This window comes from Hibiscus syriacus, unplaced genomic scaffold (assembly GCF_006381635.1).
Source record: "Hibiscus syriacus cultivar Baekdansim isolate YM2019G1 unplaced genomic scaffold, ASM638163v2 tig00110206_pilon, whole genome shotgun sequence".
In the NCBI taxonomy this organism is placed as follows: domain Eukaryota; kingdom Viridiplantae; phylum Streptophyta; class Magnoliopsida; order Malvales; family Malvaceae; genus Hibiscus; species Hibiscus syriacus.
Genome location: NW_024062627.1, coordinates 1048370 through 1066438, shown reverse-complemented (window position 1 = coordinate 1066438; position 18069 = coordinate 1048370). Strand labels below are relative to the sequence as shown.

General features: G+C 32.3%; 3 protein-coding genes across 3 annotated transcripts; 2 read left to right on the top strand and 1 right to left on the bottom strand.

Annotated features, from left to right (window-relative positions):
• The first annotated feature begins 273 nt into the window (after positions 1-273).
• On the top strand, positions 274-2129 carry LOC120219424 (probable glutathione S-transferase parA). The gene is made up of 2 exons (XM_039216237.1): positions 274-694; positions 1630-2129. Exons 1-2 carry the CDS (start codon positions 377-379, stop codon positions 1975-1977), a joined length of 666 nt encoding a protein of 221 aa, XP_039072168.1. The 5' UTR covers positions 274-376; the 3' UTR covers positions 1978-2129.
• A 1608-nt stretch (positions 2130-3737) lies between these two features.
• LOC120113440 (probable glutathione S-transferase) lies at positions 3738-5057 on the top strand. Its single transcript, XM_039134613.1, has 2 exons — positions 3738-4065; positions 4809-5057. The coding sequence occupies exons 1-2, from the start codon at positions 3751-3753 to the stop codon at positions 5022-5024; spliced, it is 531 nt and encodes a 176-aa protein (XP_038990544.1). The 5' UTR covers positions 3738-3750; the 3' UTR covers positions 5025-5057.
• A 6780-nt stretch (positions 5058-11837) lies between these two features.
• Positions 11838-13310, bottom strand: LOC120219313 (transcription factor JUNGBRUNNEN 1-like). Its single transcript, XM_039216131.1, has 3 exons — positions 13038-13310; positions 12487-12809; positions 11838-12286 (listed from the first exon to the last, which is right to left on the bottom strand). Exons 1-3 carry the CDS (start codon positions 13237-13239, stop codon positions 11903-11905), a joined length of 909 nt encoding a protein of 302 aa, XP_039072062.1. The 5' UTR covers positions 13240-13310; the 3' UTR covers positions 11838-11902.
• Positions 13311-18069: the final 4759 nt, after the last annotated feature.

The following is an 18069-nucleotide window of genomic DNA, read 5'->3' as shown; positions in this document are numbered from 1 at the left end:
TATAAGAAACCATCGATAAAATAAATGTAAAGAAAAATTACATGTGAATCGTTGACGATAAAAGAGAAAAGATCATGAAATAAATTTACCTTAATATCATCGTTAATGTTTAAAATATATAACATTAATGATATTCTTTTAATAATTCGATGATCAAAATTAAAAAATAATATAAATCGATGACTAATGCTGTAATTTACTTTTGCGGTTTACTTTTCCAAGAATCATTTGTTGAATTGTATTCGAGGAAAGTCGCTGGAAGCTGATCCTAAACGTCCTGTATAACTGCTCTCCCACAAACCCTTCAGCTTCAGAAATCACAAGGAAAACCAATTAGTCTCTGAGTTGATTCTTAAACCTTTGAATCTTTTCAAAAATGGAAAAGGAAGAGGTTGTTCTGTTGGATTTCTGGGCAAGTCCCTTCGGGATGAGAGCCAGGATCGCTTTGGCCGTGAAAGGCATAAACTACGAGCACAAGGAAGAAGATTTGAGCAACAAGAGTGGTTTGCTTTTGAAAACCAACCCGGTTCTTAAGCAAATCCCGGTTCTAATCCACAATGGGAAACCCGTTTGTGAATCGCTCATCGTGGTTCAGTATATTGACGAGGTTTGGCCTCACAGATCTCCTCTGCTCCCTCTTGATCCTTACCAAAGAGCCACTGCTAGATTCTGGGCAGATTTCGTCGAAAAGAAGGTATTTCTCTTTTGATTCTGAGCTTAGTCTTCATAGATAACACTGTTTTCAGACCATAAATTTAGATAACATCTCCTTTGAATTCTCTCTATAAAATTTGGGTTGGAGTAGTTATATATGTATGGTGTGTGTATATATTGGCATTAGTTTTAAAATTTTTTAATAGATACTTTGTGGTCACCCCCAAATATTAAAATAAGAATAGATAATTCCGTTTGCTATGTTGGGTTGAATACATTGAATAAATTTTCGGGATGTATCAGTGACGGAGGTTGATCGTCTCGCCCTACTCAAGGTTATTTTTTAAATTTACTTAAAAAAGTAAAAAATGATTTTGAATAAGAAATTATATCTGCTTTTAAAATTTGGAACATCACTTTATTTATGGTGAACTTTCGAATGGAATCCGAGTATTTTTGGGTTGATATGTCTTCTTACATATGAGTTGTCTTTTAGTTACCTTCCTAATCGGATGTCATAAACTCAAGATATGTCAGTTTTAACGAAGATAATGCAATCAGAAAACTATACTTACTGTACTGGAATGCGATATGAGTATTTCTAGGTTGAGATGTCTTCTTACGTATGAGTGGTCTTTTAGTTACCTTCCTAAGACATCTTGAAGCACTTTAATCGGATGTCATAAATTCAAGATATGTCAGTTTTAACGAAGATAATGCAATCAGAAAACTTGATACGAGTCTAATAGTGATTTAGTAGTAATTATGAATTTAAAATTTTATTTATATTTACCGTACTCTTGTCATATCATATAATTTTGAAAATTACATTTTGATGTTCTCGTATTCGTTACTGCATCTTGTCCTCATATCTGTATCAATGTGCAATAGCTCGTTTGTTTGTTTTCCACGGATAAATCATTAAATCAAATACTAAAACTGTTGTACTTGTGCATATTGGTGAATGAAATGCAGATATGTAGTCTCGAGAGCAGGAAAATATGGGCAGCAAAGGGAGAAGAGCACGAAGCAGCAAAGAAAGAGTTCATCGAGAGCTTGAAACTGCTGGAAGGAGAGCTCGGAAACAAGGCTTATTTTGGTGGCGAAAATCTCGGTTATGTCGATGTTGTGTTGGTTCCGATGTATAGCTGGTTTTATGCATACGAAAAGTGTGGGAATTTCAGTTTCGAAACAGAGTGTCCGAAGCTGGTTGCATGGGCTAGAAGGTGCTTGGAGCAAGAGAGTGTTTCCAAGTCCCTGCCTGATCAAGAGAAAATCTACGAGTATGCTTTGCAATTGAAGAAAAGGTTTGGATTTGAGTGAAGTTCAAGACAAGAACAACAAGAGCAATACTGTGTTTGGAAATAAATTTGAGCACTTAGTAGTGCTTTGGGATGGTGATTTGGTACTTGTTTTGTAAGTTCGAGTTTGAATTTAGAATTTAATGTCAATTAGAATTAAAACGACTTTAGTTAGTTACGTGGTGACAGTTGATAGTTCCTAATAAATCAATGCTTCCTACTAACACAATTCAGCACAAACCCTATGTAAAACTAGGGACGGCAAACGGGTCCAGTTTCGTGGATTTCGCACCGCATCCGTTCCAATTGGAGCGGGGATGGGTATAATTTTAGCGGGTAGTGGGCGGGTGTGGATTTATAAAGTGGTACCCATCGTGGGTGGTGGGCGGGTAATGGGTTTGAGACATTACCCGCCCCGCATCTGCCCGCCCTGCATCCGCCCGCCCCACATCCGTCCGCCCAGCTAAATATCTATTAAATTTTGGACCATTATGAATTTAGGTGTAATTTTAGAGACTAATTTATAAATTTTAATATTGTATAATATATAACATATAATTTAACCAAATATTAAGGATATTTAGTCTTTAATCTGGTCTTTAATTAGGGAAATATTCGGCTCTTTGATTAAACTCATAATCCCACTAACCACGTCACTTTCCATGTTCTTTAGCCCATTCTGTCCATCCAAACACAAATTAGCCGTACTATATGCATTAACATCAAAAGTAAAAGTTTCCATGTTCTTTAGTCCCTCAAAACCCATATTAGGCGCACTATGAGCATTAACATCGAAAGCAACTCAACAATCCAGCTCTGCGACTACATGCTCCCTACAATCTGTCTCCATAACATTCTTAGAGCCACTCCTCTGACAAATTAAATTGAAGCATGCGTTGCTACCCCATCACGAACTGTCTGGGAACCAACTCCAACATCCCATTAGTTTGCTGTCAGGCGGGTCTAGATGGGTATGTCGCTAGTGGGTAGTGGGTGTGGGGATGGATTTGAAAATGTACCCGCGTGGGCGGGTGTGAATTTGAAAATTTGTACCCATTATGGGTGGTGGGCGGGTGGTGGATTGAAAAATATTAGGTGGATATGGGGATGGGGGAGGGGGTATCCGCACCCGACCCGCCCGTTTGCCATCCCTATGTAAAACTCTGGAAATGAAGCCATAAGCAGGATAATATATGTGATTCTCAAAAAAATGAAACCACCTCCTCGGGTGAGGATTCACATAAAGAAGAATTATGGAAGTAAGAAAGAAAATGATGTATGTTGTGCTAAAAACCACAGCATCAATACCATACCGTTTCTCCCTACTCTTATCCACAATTTTTTTTAACTCCTCGTCCGCCATAAGCTGTTGCAAAGGGTCATCGGTCATAGCTATTGCACCTGTGAGTTATGCAACACTCCTCTTTCGGGTGGTGGTTGCATGGTGTTAATCACTTGAAGAAGAAGTCGAGAGAAAACCAACGTTGGTCAAATATGTGATAAAATGTGACAGTCACCGGTTTAATGCATCACATCGTCATTTTATTATCCATTAACGATCGACCGATTTGTTACAAATCGATAACATTAATCACTAATTTATTTGTGGAAAAATCGATAACCTACTTAAATTTTAATAACCATTTGGTATAGTTTACCTTTTATTGTATTATAAGTGAGAAAAATCATCGGAAGCTGATCCCAAACAAGTAAAACTGCACTCCCTCGAACCCTTCAGCTTCAGACATCACAAGAGAGAAAAAATGATAATTTGAATCTGCTACAGCTTTCAAAAATGGAAAATGAAGAGGTTGTTCTGTTGGATTTATGGGCAAGTCCCTTCGGTATGAGAGCCAAGATTGCTTTGGCCGAGAAAGGCGTAAACTACGAGCACAAGGAAGAAGATTTGAGCAACAAGAGTGATTTGCTTTTGAAAACCAACCCGGTTCATAAGCAAATCCCGGTTCTAGTTCACAATGGGAAACCCGTTTGCGAGTCGCTCATCGCGGTTCAGTATATTGATGAGATTTGGCCTCACAAACCTCTGCTCCCTCTTGATCCTTACCAAAGAGCCACTGCTAGATTCTGGGCTGATTTCGTCGACAACAAGGTATTTATCTTTTGATTCTGAGCTCGGTCTTCATAAATAACCCTGTTTTCAGACCGGAATCGGTTCTTTTGATTTGCTTGATTCTGGGCTGGTTATGAACTTCAAACTGCTCGAAATCGTACCTTGAAAATGCTTAATTGGTTCTTTTCAGTCAATTTATCTAAATTAAAAGCTTTGGTATTTGTTGGTTTAAAATATTATTACTTTGGCTGTAATGTCAAGAATAATTACAGATCCTATCAATACTATGAACAGATCTAATAGCTATATTAATCTATAATTTTCAAGTAATTATTCAAATGGTATACTTTCAAAATTAGCCCCTAACCTTTAATAAAATGATCATTTTAGCATATATTGGTTTTTGGAACATTTTGACCCAACGTTTTATTTTTAGACAAAAAATCCTTCATTGGATGGAAATAATTAGTTAACAAACGATTAACATTCTAAAATATAGACTTTTTTTTACCTTAAAATGAAATATTAGATATCAAAATGCTCTAGAGAAAAAGAGTAAGGTTCAAAATGAATATCCAATCAAATATTATTTGATTTCCCCCCTAAAATGTAACATTGGGACGAAAATGCTCCCAAAAAAAAAAAGAATACGAGTTAAAATGACAATTTTGGTAAATGTTGGGGGGCTAATGTTAGTATTATGCCTATTTGAATATGGGTATAAGAAAATGATCTTAATATATGAAATGATTCCAGTTGTGCCTTTGGTGAATGAAATGCAGATATATAGTGCTAGGAACCGGAAAATATGGGCATCAAAGGGAGAAGAGCACGAAGCAGCAAAGAAAGAGCTCATCGACAGCTTAAAACTGCTGGAAGGAGAGCTCGGAATCAAGGCTTATTTTGGCGGGGAACATCTCGGTTATGTCGATGTTGTGTTGATTCCGATTTATAGCTGGTTTTATACGTACGAAAAGTGTGGGGATTTCAGCTTCTAAACCGAGTGTCCGAAGCTGATTGCTTGGAGCAAGAGAGTGTTTCCAAGTCCCTGCCTGATCAAGAAAAAATCTACGAGGATGCTTTGCAGTTCAAGAAAAGGTTTGGATATGAGTGAAGTTCAAGTCAATAACAACAAAAGCAAGACTGTTATAAACTATGAACAACTCGAAATCTGTAAGTTCGGGATCGAATTCAGATTCTAATGTCAACTAGAATTAAAACGACTTTAGTTGTTGCATGGTGACAGTTGATAGTTCCTGATACATACTAACACAATTTAGCACATACCCTATTAACAATTCTGGAAATGAAATCATAAGCAGGATAATATATATGATTCTCAAAGAAATGAAACCACCTCTTTCTCCAGTAAGGATTCACATAGAGAATAATTATGGAAGTAAGAAAGAAAATGATGTATGTCGTGCTAAAAATCACGTAGAAGACTATAGCATCAATGCCATACCATTTCTCCTTACTTTGATCCACAAATTTTATCAGTTGATGTGGTGATTCTGTGCTGCAGTTCTGGTTCAATGGCTGTCCACAAAGAAATTGGTTCCCTTCGTAACATCTGCGATCGAACATCCCAAATTGAGCTTTTGTATCCGGAATTCTACCCGACAAGTTGTATGCCACGCTGAACACTTCGAGGAAGTCGAGATTGATCAGTGACGAAGGGATTTCTCCGCTCAAAGCATTGTTGGAAAGGTCTAAGCTTTCGATTTGGGCGAGATTGGAGAATGATTTCGGTATCGGTCCAGTTAACTGGCTGTAGGACAAGTTCAGTGCGTGGGTCCAGGATAGATTTCCAAGCGCATTCGGGATCGGACCAGACAGATTGTTACATGACAGATCTAAACCCGACATGAAATTTAGAATACTGCCTTTGTAGGTGCTTGATCTATGTTTTGTCAAGAAATCAACTTCCACATGTGTGACGGATTGTTCAGCAGTGCTATGGAACTTGTATTCCTTCTTTAAAGTTCCATATCTGAAATATGTGTGGTGTAATCCCATTCATTAGAAACTTTTTCATGTGAAATGTCGAAATACTTCGGCTCGATCTTTCTGAAGCTGATGTCCTGGAAACAGGAGGGAATCGACCCGGAGAAGGAGTTGATGGAAAAATCCATCATGCTTATTTGTTTCATTCGACACAATTCCTCCGGAATCAAACCAGTCAGGCGATTCTGACTCAAAAGCAGAACTCTCAAGCTACTCAGCGAGCCAATCGTACTGGGAACTTTCCCGGAAAGGTTGTTATTTTTGAGGTTCAACACCAAAAGTTGTTAAGTGTTGAGAAAAGCGTCTGATATTGATCCATTGAATCGGTTCCCTTGTAAGTGTAAATGCTGCAACCGAGAACATATAGGCAAGGGACCGGAAAGGTGATTATGAGACAGGTCTAGATAATACAATGAACGTGAAATGCCTTCACAGTCGAACCGACCCTCGAAACAATTGTTCTGCATCACGACTATGTCGAGATATGTCACATTACCGATCCAGCTACCGATGTTCCTCGTCATGAAGTTGTAACCAACATCCAATAGATACAGATTGCCGAGTACCCTGCCTTCTGCTTTCACATTCGACAGATCCCCACTGAAGTAATTGTCCTTCAACTGCAGCACTCTTAATTGACTCAAGTTGTAGAGCTGGGGAAAAATCTGTCCATGAAGTTCGTTACCAGATATTATTAGAATGCGTAAATCACCACAGCCAGAGATAAGTTCTTCGGGAATTTCGCCGGAGAAATTATTACAAGACAAGTCTAGTACTTGCAAATTTCTCATGTCACCAATGGAGGTCAATTGTTCTTGATCGAAAGCATTTCTCGATATGTCCAGATACTCGTGTGGAACGATTTTCCCAATATTCACCAGAAGACCATGAATTCGATTGCTTGATATATCCACCATAACAGTGTTGATCATAACAAATGGAGGTAACTGAAATTCCCCTAAGAAAGAGTTGCTCCTTAGTAACAGAGTAGCGAGTTTGGTATTGTTTTCGAGTAACCAACCAGGAAAACTTTCGTGCAACTCGTTGTGCGAAAGATCAACTATCCGCAAATCAAACTGATTGCGAAGAAAACTAGGAACAACGTTGGTATGACTGTTCAAACTACAGTTTTTTTTTTATGAAAGTTCAAACTCCAGTTGGATAGTGCCATTGGGGTAATTCCAATTCAAAAGCACCTTCAAGTTCTTTAGATTCGACAATTCTGCACCGATGTACAGAAACAATTAAGGGACGGAACTAGAATCATATATCGGGAGTGATCGAATTGTCATTTACGAATTAAAGTGTAGAAGGCCGTAGAGACATGCCTATATCTGTGAGTGGACCTTCCATGATGTTGAGTGATAGGTCGAGGTAGAGGAGGGAGGGAAGTAAGCCGAAGAAGTTCAAACTTTCCTTGTTCATGTCATTCTGGCTCAGATGCAGGTACTTCAGCTTCTTGAGCTTAGACAGACTTTTAGAATCTAATCACGCATACAATTGAGCAGCTTAATTTCTTAATCATTAAAAAATATTTTTTAATTAATTAATTCTTTTAACATGTTATCAAGTCCACGTTCACATTATGAGTATAGAAAAAAGGATGATGCTGCTACGCTCGACGAACAAGGATGAACACCGTTAATTATGAGTATAATTAAATTAATTTATAAAACGTTAAATTATAAAGTATTAAACATATAATTGTAAATTAGTTACAATCTTAATGTAATTTAATTAAAATACAATATTTATAAAAATTAGTTTTTAGGTCTATACCAATGACCACCTAACTATTAATCACTTTTACTTTAACTACCGATTTTTTTAATTTTGTCAATCAGATTATCTAACTATTTAAATTTTATCAATCAAGCCACCTACCGTTAAATATTAATGGAGGAGATGACGTGACAATTAATAAAATTTGTATAATTACACATTTAGTCCTCTTACTGACACATTCTATTAATTTGGTCCTAACTTTTATTTGATTCAATAAATTTAATCCTCAATCTTATAGTGACATGTGTCACTATGTGATTGAATGTTTTTTAAATATTTGTTATTTAATAAAATTTCCATTCAATCAAATAGTACCACGTGTCAATGGAAAATAAATTAAATTAATAATTATAGCTGATGACTGGTATGCAAGCCAAAAATCCTAAGCATCCTAACCACTAAGCTAGACTACTAAATTGGTCTAATATACAGAATACAATCCATATAATTTATAATATAGCTAATGGTAATAAATGGCCTTATAAGGACTCAAACATGAAATAATTGAAATAGTATAAAAATATAAAATATATATAAACAAATATTATAATTGATTATTAAATGAATATGTTTTATTTATATTTTAAATCACATTTAATGCAAAAATTAAAATAAGAGTGAATTTAATATGTTATAATTGAAATGTATCAATTTACATATTTTAAATTAATAAATTGTCTTCATTATTCTAATTTTATTGAACTGAAATGTATCATATCTTATATTTTAAAATATTATAACATCGATCGGATTCTAATCTTATTTAATAAATCTATACTAAAATAGGCTAATTCAATAAAATCAAGTTTTCCCTAAAATTTTCTTCAAATATATAATGAATAAATAATAAAATATAAAATTTTTACTCTAACCGAGATATAAACAAATCAATGCATAAGTTAAAATGCTTGCTACGATAAGCCCTCAACTATTAGGAAAATTCTAAGTCAACGAAACTCTTCGTTATATTTCAATTATAATACAATAAAATTATTTTTATTTTTATTGTTTATTCTAAGCTAAATTAATAGAATGTGTAAGTAATGAGGACTGAATGTGTAATTATATAAATTTTATTAACTGCCACGTCATCTCCTCTGTTAATATTTAATGGCAGGTGGCTTGATTGACAAGATTTAAATAGTTAGGTGACTCGATTGACAAAATTAAAAAATTAGTGGTTAAAGTAAAAGGGGTAAATAGTTAGGTGGTCAATGGTATAGCATACCCTAAAACTAATGTTTTATAAATATTATTTTTAATTAAATTACATTTTATTTTTTAATTAATTTACAATTATATGTTTAGTACTTTATGATTTAATGTTTTATAAATTAATTTAATAATACTAATCGTTAATGGTGTTCATCTACGCTCGACGAGCGTCGCAGATTTTTTTCTAGAAAAATGTATAATATATATATATATATATATAATAATGTCAGTAATAACACACACATATCAAATAACTTTAATCATTAAAATTATAATAAAATTTAAATCAAATGCAACAATATCTCATTTTACACAAATAATCGTTAAATATCCGTTGAAACGTTGTGTTCCGTCTTCAACAAATTTCTTTTTTTATGTAAATAAAATATTACTATATTAGTTCATGCAACCACTAGATCAATTGATAATTACTCTACTTACAACTAAACTCCTCTTATACATGTTTTTATTATCATTCACAAAATTCATAACAATATTTTTTTCTAAAATTCGTGTAGTTGCAAATAGAAATCATCATATTAACGTTAGAAATGTTTTTAATGGTTTTTATTAGTGGAAGAATTGTGTAATTCTTCTGAAAATAAATGCAAAAAAATGATTCTACGGTGAATTAAAATGAATATTTAAAAGATTTTAAAGATTAATTTTTTTTTGGATCGAATTAAAAATCAAGTCCAGTCAACATAACAAATCGGTAAATCTTGAAAATATATTGCAACATAAATTCTCCTCACCGCTGTTTTGTGAAATCATGAAACTTCTATCTCTTCTATTGTTATTCATTTTCCGTAATTCAATTTTTCTTAAAATAAATTTATCTCATGTTTTTTTAAATAAGATTAGACTGTTATACTATTAATAGATTATATATAAACACGTATTTTAACATTTTTTAAATAGTTTGTGGCCATTATAAGATAATATTTGTCAACAAAATAAATTAATTTATTGATAATGCACACACTCTGTACTGGAAGCTACTTGAACCCAGAATAATGATATTCTTTTTTACTACTGATATGTTACTTAATAGATTCACGAATCAATTTGTAATCTATTAATTTATATAAATTAAACAAACCCGGAGTTTAAATTATATTTATGTTAAAAAATGATTTTCACCCATTAATCTCATATCCGATTAAATCATGGAACTCTTCATCAAGTATCCTAATCCCCTTGACCATGGAATTCCACCAAATAAGTCTAGCGTATTCCACTTTTATTATTTTATCTTTTTTCTTTCTTTCCTTTAATTTACATGCATGATGAAAACTTGTATAAATAGGGATGTTTGTTCATTGTACCAGCTGCTGGAAGTAAAAAGTGTTTTTTTAGCTTTGCTCTTCCATGGGTATTTCGATCCACAAACCAACAAAGTTTTTTTAGCTATGTCCACTAACGAGACTAACTCACAATCCAACCTCTCACCATACGTTTCGGTTCTCCCAGGACGAATACAGACTTGGAGATGAATTTATAATATTTTAAGAGATATAATTACAATTTATATTAAACATCCAATATTTTAATAAAAATATTAACATGATAGATGCAATTACAAGACAAAAATAGCATAATATTATACAAATATGAATGGTTAATTTATGTATCTTAACATCCAAAACTGAGAAAGCCACGGCGCAATCCATGGGTTTAGGAGCATTAAAAGGATCATTGAGGGTCCTAGTCTCCATGCTTACTAGGTTTCTTTTTTACCAGTTCCATTACTTTCACACTAATATTATATAACTTATTTTAAATGGAAGGTTTCAATTTTAATTTTTTTAAATTAATTAAATACGTTCTTTTATGATGGAATCTCAAAAATATGTACATATACGATATATATTTCATAAGGTTAAAATAACTCTTTTATTAATTTTGATAGAATCAACTAGTTTTATTAAAAATATATATTTAAAACTACAATGAAAGTTAATAATCATAATAGTGAATTAAACACATAATTATGACATTTTCTTATATCTATCGACACAAAAAACTAGCCAATTAAGATCATATCATGACCATACAATGAAAATATTAAAAACTCAACTAAAAAATCTGAACAAAAGATAGATACAAATAGATTTGATTATATCTGCAAACGAACAATAAAATGGGGTCAAACTATTGAAAGACTACTGAAAAAATTTTAAATCAGAGAGACGAATGATGTGACAAAACTTCCACAAACACAAGCCGAGTATTAAAATCTAATCCGACTATTCAAGGATACAAAGCATGAAATATTAACATGAATATAAATAAGTGTCATCCTGATCAATCGAGACAACATCAAATCTAACTCTGAAATAAAAATGAAAAGATCAACCAAACAATCAAAAATGTGTCAATAAGAAATGGAAAATGTATTATAAAGGAAGAGAGAATGTGTCATAGAAACATGATTATTAATAACTAAAAATCAAATAAGAAACAAATATGATATATAAGAAAATAAAGAAAAAATCAAAAATACATCCAAGATCAATACTAAAATTAATGTTGTCGGAGAGAAAAACTAAATCCTAATTATGCTTGAATGGGATATATTTATATATAAAAGTTTCGGATGCAATAATGTCGGGAGAAAGAACTTTTATTTTAATTTTAAGACGGTCTTATTAAAAAATAATAAAACTAACCAACCATCAATAAAATTATATATATATATATATATATATATATGCATATATCCAAGAGAAATAATGGAATTAACCTTAATATCCTACAAGTTTGGATACCAAGCATCAATGCAAAATCTGGGTATATAATGTGTGGTAAATTAAACTAATACAATAAAATTAAAGTTAATTTAAATACAACCTATAAAACCCATTATTTACACACTAAAGGGATCAAAAGCAAACTCTACAACTGACTTGAGCTCATCCCAGCTTGCATGAGTGAAGAAATCATTATTTTCTGGACAATTTGGATAGCTCGAAGATAATACCATTGATGAAGCTTGAGCCAAGCTGCTCAACTGCTCTGCATGCCATTGGTTTCTTCCATTGATACCACCGAAAACTTGCTTCTCATCGCAGCTTCGATCAACTGAAGAGCCGAAGTTGATGTAATTCTCGTGAATGTCTGATTCCACACTGCAGATTTGAGCGCTCGGCGTGGCAGTCGAACTGCGTTTCGCTGCAATTTCTCTCCAGTCCGGTGTGTATTTCCTTTGCGATGCGTTCCGCTTGAATATTCGACAAATTGTCCACACTTCCTGTAATGATCCCAACGAAGTATATATCAAACAAGTTTGTAACATGAAAGGTTTCTAAAACCCTACATGATAATAAAGATAACAATTTGTTCAGGAACTCGTTGAGGACCCGCATTCAAGCAGCTATATCTATATTGTGTGTGCACGCATGTGAAAAACAATGTGTTCCGAATCGTAAGATAATGTTTTTTTCCCCTCACAGCTTCTAGTGGAGGAGATTTGGGATCGGAAAGACCGGCGTCAGCGTCGTTGGGAAGGCGAAACTCATGCATCATCCAATCGGTTTTGGTGCCTTTCCCTGCAATTCCACGGTAGTACACTAACGTTTTCTTTAGCCCGATGCAGGGTTGGGGATTACCAGACGATCCTCGACGATCTCGGTGCGAATAAACAGGCTTGTCAATGCAGGTTGCTTTCCAAAATCCGGACCCCGTCACTCTGTTTGGTCTAATGCTGTTTTTGTACTTTCTTCCTCGTCTGCAGAAGAAATATGACTCACCATCTCCCACGGAACTGCTGGTTTCTGCTTAATTAATTATCAAACACATGAAAGAGAGTAGTTATTAGCTTCGATATGAGCAAAGTTTGCAGAAACTGAAATTCCAAAGCGAAACTTATTTTCAAGTTTGAAGTATTTTTCCCAGGAAACAAACAGTTGTAAAGAAAACCCTGGAGTATTTTATCAATCTTTCAAAACAAAACCCCAACCGTTTTCCCATATTAAAAAATCAAAGACCAAGATTGAACATACTTGGGAGATCCCATGGATCGAATTTGTAGATATCGATCTGTGCGATAAGCTCGATTCTGAGGGGTTTATTGTCGACTTTTCGCCGGAGATAAAACCCTAAGAGCTCTTCATCTGTTGGATGAAACCGAAACCCTGGAAGTGGAACATCTTCTGCTTCCTTGTTATGGTCAGCAGAAGAAGCTTGGATTACCTCGTTCATCATCTTCTTTCAATCTTCTTTGAGCTCTGTTGCCGCTAAGTAGAAACAAAAAGGAGTTTGATTGAGTTTGTTGGGCGAAGTGCATGAATCGGCAATGATACAGCGAAAGCTAGCTTTGAATATTGTGGAACCTTCTTAAATATGGTCAATTTTGGAGTCATTCTGAATATTAAATATTGTTGTTCAGGTCAAGTCAAATTATTGACTTTGGGCAAAAAGCCTAATCAGCTTAGAAAGAGTCTTTCTTACAAGTTTCAGATACTTGTTAGTGCAAAAATCTAATTAACAAGGGATAAATGTCTTTGTTTTTTCAAAAAAAAAACATGGTGTAATTATATCTTTCATCCTCGATGATAAATGAATGTATTATTTTTCATGTAAATGTGTTTTTGAGTAAATATTTATTTTGGAATTTGATTTTTTTTAGTTAGTTATTCATTTTATTAATGGTGTTCACCCTGAAATTTTGTCCACCTCATTCAACTAATTATTCTCTCTAAAAAAATAATTCTATATCCGTCACTATTATTCTCTCTAGAAGATTTAGACTCAAACAACTGCATCTGTGATATGTGTGTATTATTCATAATTAAAAAAGATTATGAACATTATTATCTTGTATTATCTTGTATATCATCAACGATTATTTATCATGTTGTTGAAGTTGGTAACAATTATTGACATATTCAACTAATAGTTTTGTATTACAAAGATCAAATTAAAAAAAAATTACAATAGTTATCTATATAGAACACGTGCTACATATCATAGATATATATCGATACGAATATAAAATCTTAAAATTTAAATACTAAAGTTATTGGTTTATCGTGTCCCATCCGGAGCCTAAGGCAAGTCTTTCGGAACATTCAATGGTGTGTGAGGTGGCCCCTTATATTGACAAAGAAGAAAAATACAAGTCTTCGGAACATGAAAAAAAATTTAAGGTACATGTCTATGTTCAAAATTGGCTTGAAGCCCTCTTTCAAAAGGTCGATTTGTCGTCGTTTTCGCCTTTAATCGTCCATTTTCACATAGGGAATTGAAGGTGCAGCAAGTCTTTTTTGCAAGCTTAGAATTATTCGGGCTTGGTTTTGGAAAAAAAAAAGGGGAAAAAGGTTAAAATTAGCTTTCAAAAGAAATTAATTATTGACTTTATCATGATGCATCAATTAAAGTGATATAGTGACAATCGATCGAATGAGTGGATGACATGATGCATAAATTAGTTCGTTAAATTTTTTAATTGAAATTAATTAAATACATTTTATTAAAAATATTTTATGTTTTATTAATAATAAATTTAAAGTAGGGATGTGTATGGATCTAAAATTCGGCCTCACTATTATATCCTTTCATTTGATAAGTCTATACGAATTTAAGTAGATTTTATCCTATTAAAAATTAAATTTAATTTTTGGGTAAAATTCTGCGCGTTATCCGACACAAATATATATATATAATTCTCATTTTTATTTAGTTAAATAAAAATCTAGTTAAAAAAATATAGAGATATTATTATATCTTAATATAATAGGGATAATTATATTATTATATTAGATCGGGTCGATAATTTTTTTATCTTAAACTCTGAATTCAATTTAATCCGATATTGTCTTTTAAAAAATTTGATCTAAACCTGAATTTTAAAAAGAAAAATATATAAAATCCTCTAAATTCAAATCACATATTTACCCTTAGTTTAATGTGATAAAAAGTGCATATATTTGAGATTAAGAGGGTATTAATATAATAGATAAAATAAAGGCAAGTTTCCTTACTAAGGGAATTCAAAGAGTTGTGTAGGTATACTTATTAATTGATTAACCCTGAAGACGTCGAGATATCCCAAATTTACTGTAGAAAATACCCCATTTGAGGAATTAATCGGATGAACACTTTAATTTGGGAATTAAAAATTCCCTGTAGCATTATATGAGAATTTTTGCCTACATATGGGAATAGGTCAATTTATTATATTGTTTCATCTTTTTACGTGCCGTATGAGAACTGGGAAAAATAAAGAATAAATGTATGGAAAATTCTTACACAAAACAAAAGCCATCTATTGCATCAAGTTAAACCTATATCAATATTTATTATTGTAATTTTGATTATTGATTAATAAAATAGTAGAAATTGGTGTTTTTCTTCTTTCTTTTAAACAAATTAAAACTTTTATTAATAGTTTTATTACGCGATTAAATACACTTTAATTTATATCTTATAAGTTTTTTAAAGACATAATGACAAAATTACTTTCTATGTTTGCACAAATAGTCACTTATCTCATAATCATTTTTTTAGTATTTTAGCTTCTATAATTTTATTTTTTGGTCAAAGAATATTATATTTATGAAATTTGTTAGTTGATTAACGGTCAACACGTGTTGCTGACTTATCATTTTCATGTGTAATTAATAGTTGACATGACATGTGTCACATCACTTAAAATGATGATGTAGTATGTGTCACATTACCCAAAGTGATCATAATATGACATGTGTAATGTCAATAATTGAACACATATAAAAATAACACGTCAACAACACACATATTGATCGTTAGTCATTTAGCAGTTTTTATTTAACAGGGATTGTTTTAACTAAAAATTGAAAAATTGTGAGCAAAATTTTGAATCATGACAATATTAATATAATTTAATGAATTTGAGAATTAAAATGATGCAATTAAAAATAAAAAAAAAGCAAAATTATTTGATTTATCTAAGCCTAAATAAGACGACTACCCCCATACTTAGAGAGATCGGACACATGATTGATGAATTTATTTCACCTCCAGTTATTTCTTGAATAAATTTCATAAAATTATTTAATTATATAAAATGTCTATGTGGTCTCATAATGTCTGTGACAAGATTTAGAGGCCGCTTAAATTATTTTATTTTCCTTTTATTTAAGATGAAATGCTCAAGATACAATCCAATATTACACATTTAATATTTGAATATAGAAATTTAACATGTGAAACGTGGCGTGCCAATAGCTAATATACATGTTAAAAATAGTAAATTCAGATATCACGTTTATAAATTTAATAAATTCAAATATTAAATTTGTTTATAAAAAAACAAGTATCATATTTGACGAAAATCCATATACCATATTTGATTTTGACAAATACAATTACCAAATTGAATACAAGTGCAGGTATTCCATTTGTAAAAAAGATAAAAAAAATATTAAATGATATATAAAACCAAAATGAAAATAATTTAGACATAATAAAAAATAAAAAATCTAAAAAATATATATTAATATTCCAAAATGTATATGATATAAATGATTATAATAAAATTTATTCAGATATATAATAACTTTTAAGTTGTTTTATAAGTAAAGGGCCTACAACAAATTGACTTGGAAACCATATATAGATTCATAAAAAAAACAATTGACAGTGCTTGATTAGATCATATTAAATAAAAAGGTTAGGTGAATTTGTCGTCAAAACCACAGACCACTTTATCTCTTATGTAAACTTCGGTTTTTTTTTTAAGTTATCTCTTATGTAAACTATTTAAAAAAAAATTAGGTCAGGGGTGACTTTTTCGATCCTTGGTTAGGGTATACCTCAATTGAGATTTACATAGGACTTACAGATTGTCCACTAAGAATAACGGTAGTGAGATTCAAACTTGACCTTACAAGTTAAAATTCCTAAATATCAGCCACTAGTGACAACACTCATTGACATCTCTTATATAAAATATTAATCGACACATTTTTTAACGAATAATCTAATAAATTTGGGCATGAAATGATGACCATTTACAAATACATTATATTTGATAAACATAAAAACAAAAGTAACAAATGCTATATAACTTTACAATTCTATGGCCGGGCCGGGCCGTATCACAACCCAAATATACATTAATATTATTTTCTTCGGTCTTGCTTTTTTTTTTGTCCAATTTTAAAAAGATAAAATAACCTCAGTGACTAAAAAATGCCTTATAATATATGATTTTAATCAACTTTTTTTGGATTTGCCAAAATGACCAACTAAATCGCAATGCGATCGATAATTCGCAACGCGATCTCCGGTATCGTAAATCAGTTTCCAGATTCGCAACGCGATTCTGACTATCGCAATGCGATTACGTAAATCGCAATGCGAATTTGACTATCGCAATGCGATTTACATAGCGTCATTCGTATTAACGCGTATTTTTTTTTCAAATTCCAAACACGAATATATTAATATATCGGAACACTGAACCGTCCACAGTATATCTCGTAATTGCAACTCATAACCTAAAACCCAAAATCACAACTCAGTCTCATCTCCATCTCTCACTCTCTAAGGCGACATCCATCCCCATCTCCGACGAAATCAGTCTCCATCTCCGACGAAATCATTCACGGTCAGAAATGGAAAATCAACCAAATCAACCACCGATGGTTAGTTTTTTTAATTATTTTTATTTTGAAATTTTTGCATTATTATTAGGTTTTTCATATTGAAATTGATGATAAGTTTACTGGTGTTTTCAATAATAGATTAACCATTTCACTTAGATTGCTTATTATATTCATTCGATTGTTGCCAATACTGCTAAATTGTTTAGTATTTAACCCTGTGAAGTTAGTATTTGTCTTTGTTTTGTCTTTTGGTTGAAGTAATGCAATCCATTCAAGTTTCTTTCAATTTTAGTATTTGAAACCGAGAATGACTATCGCAATGCGATTCTGTCGTTGCGATTTTCATTTCGCGTTGCGATTCTTGCGTTGCGATAGTCAAATTCGCGTTGCGATAGTCATTTTCGTGTTGCGATTTTCATTTTCGTGTTGCGATTTAAAGTTTCAG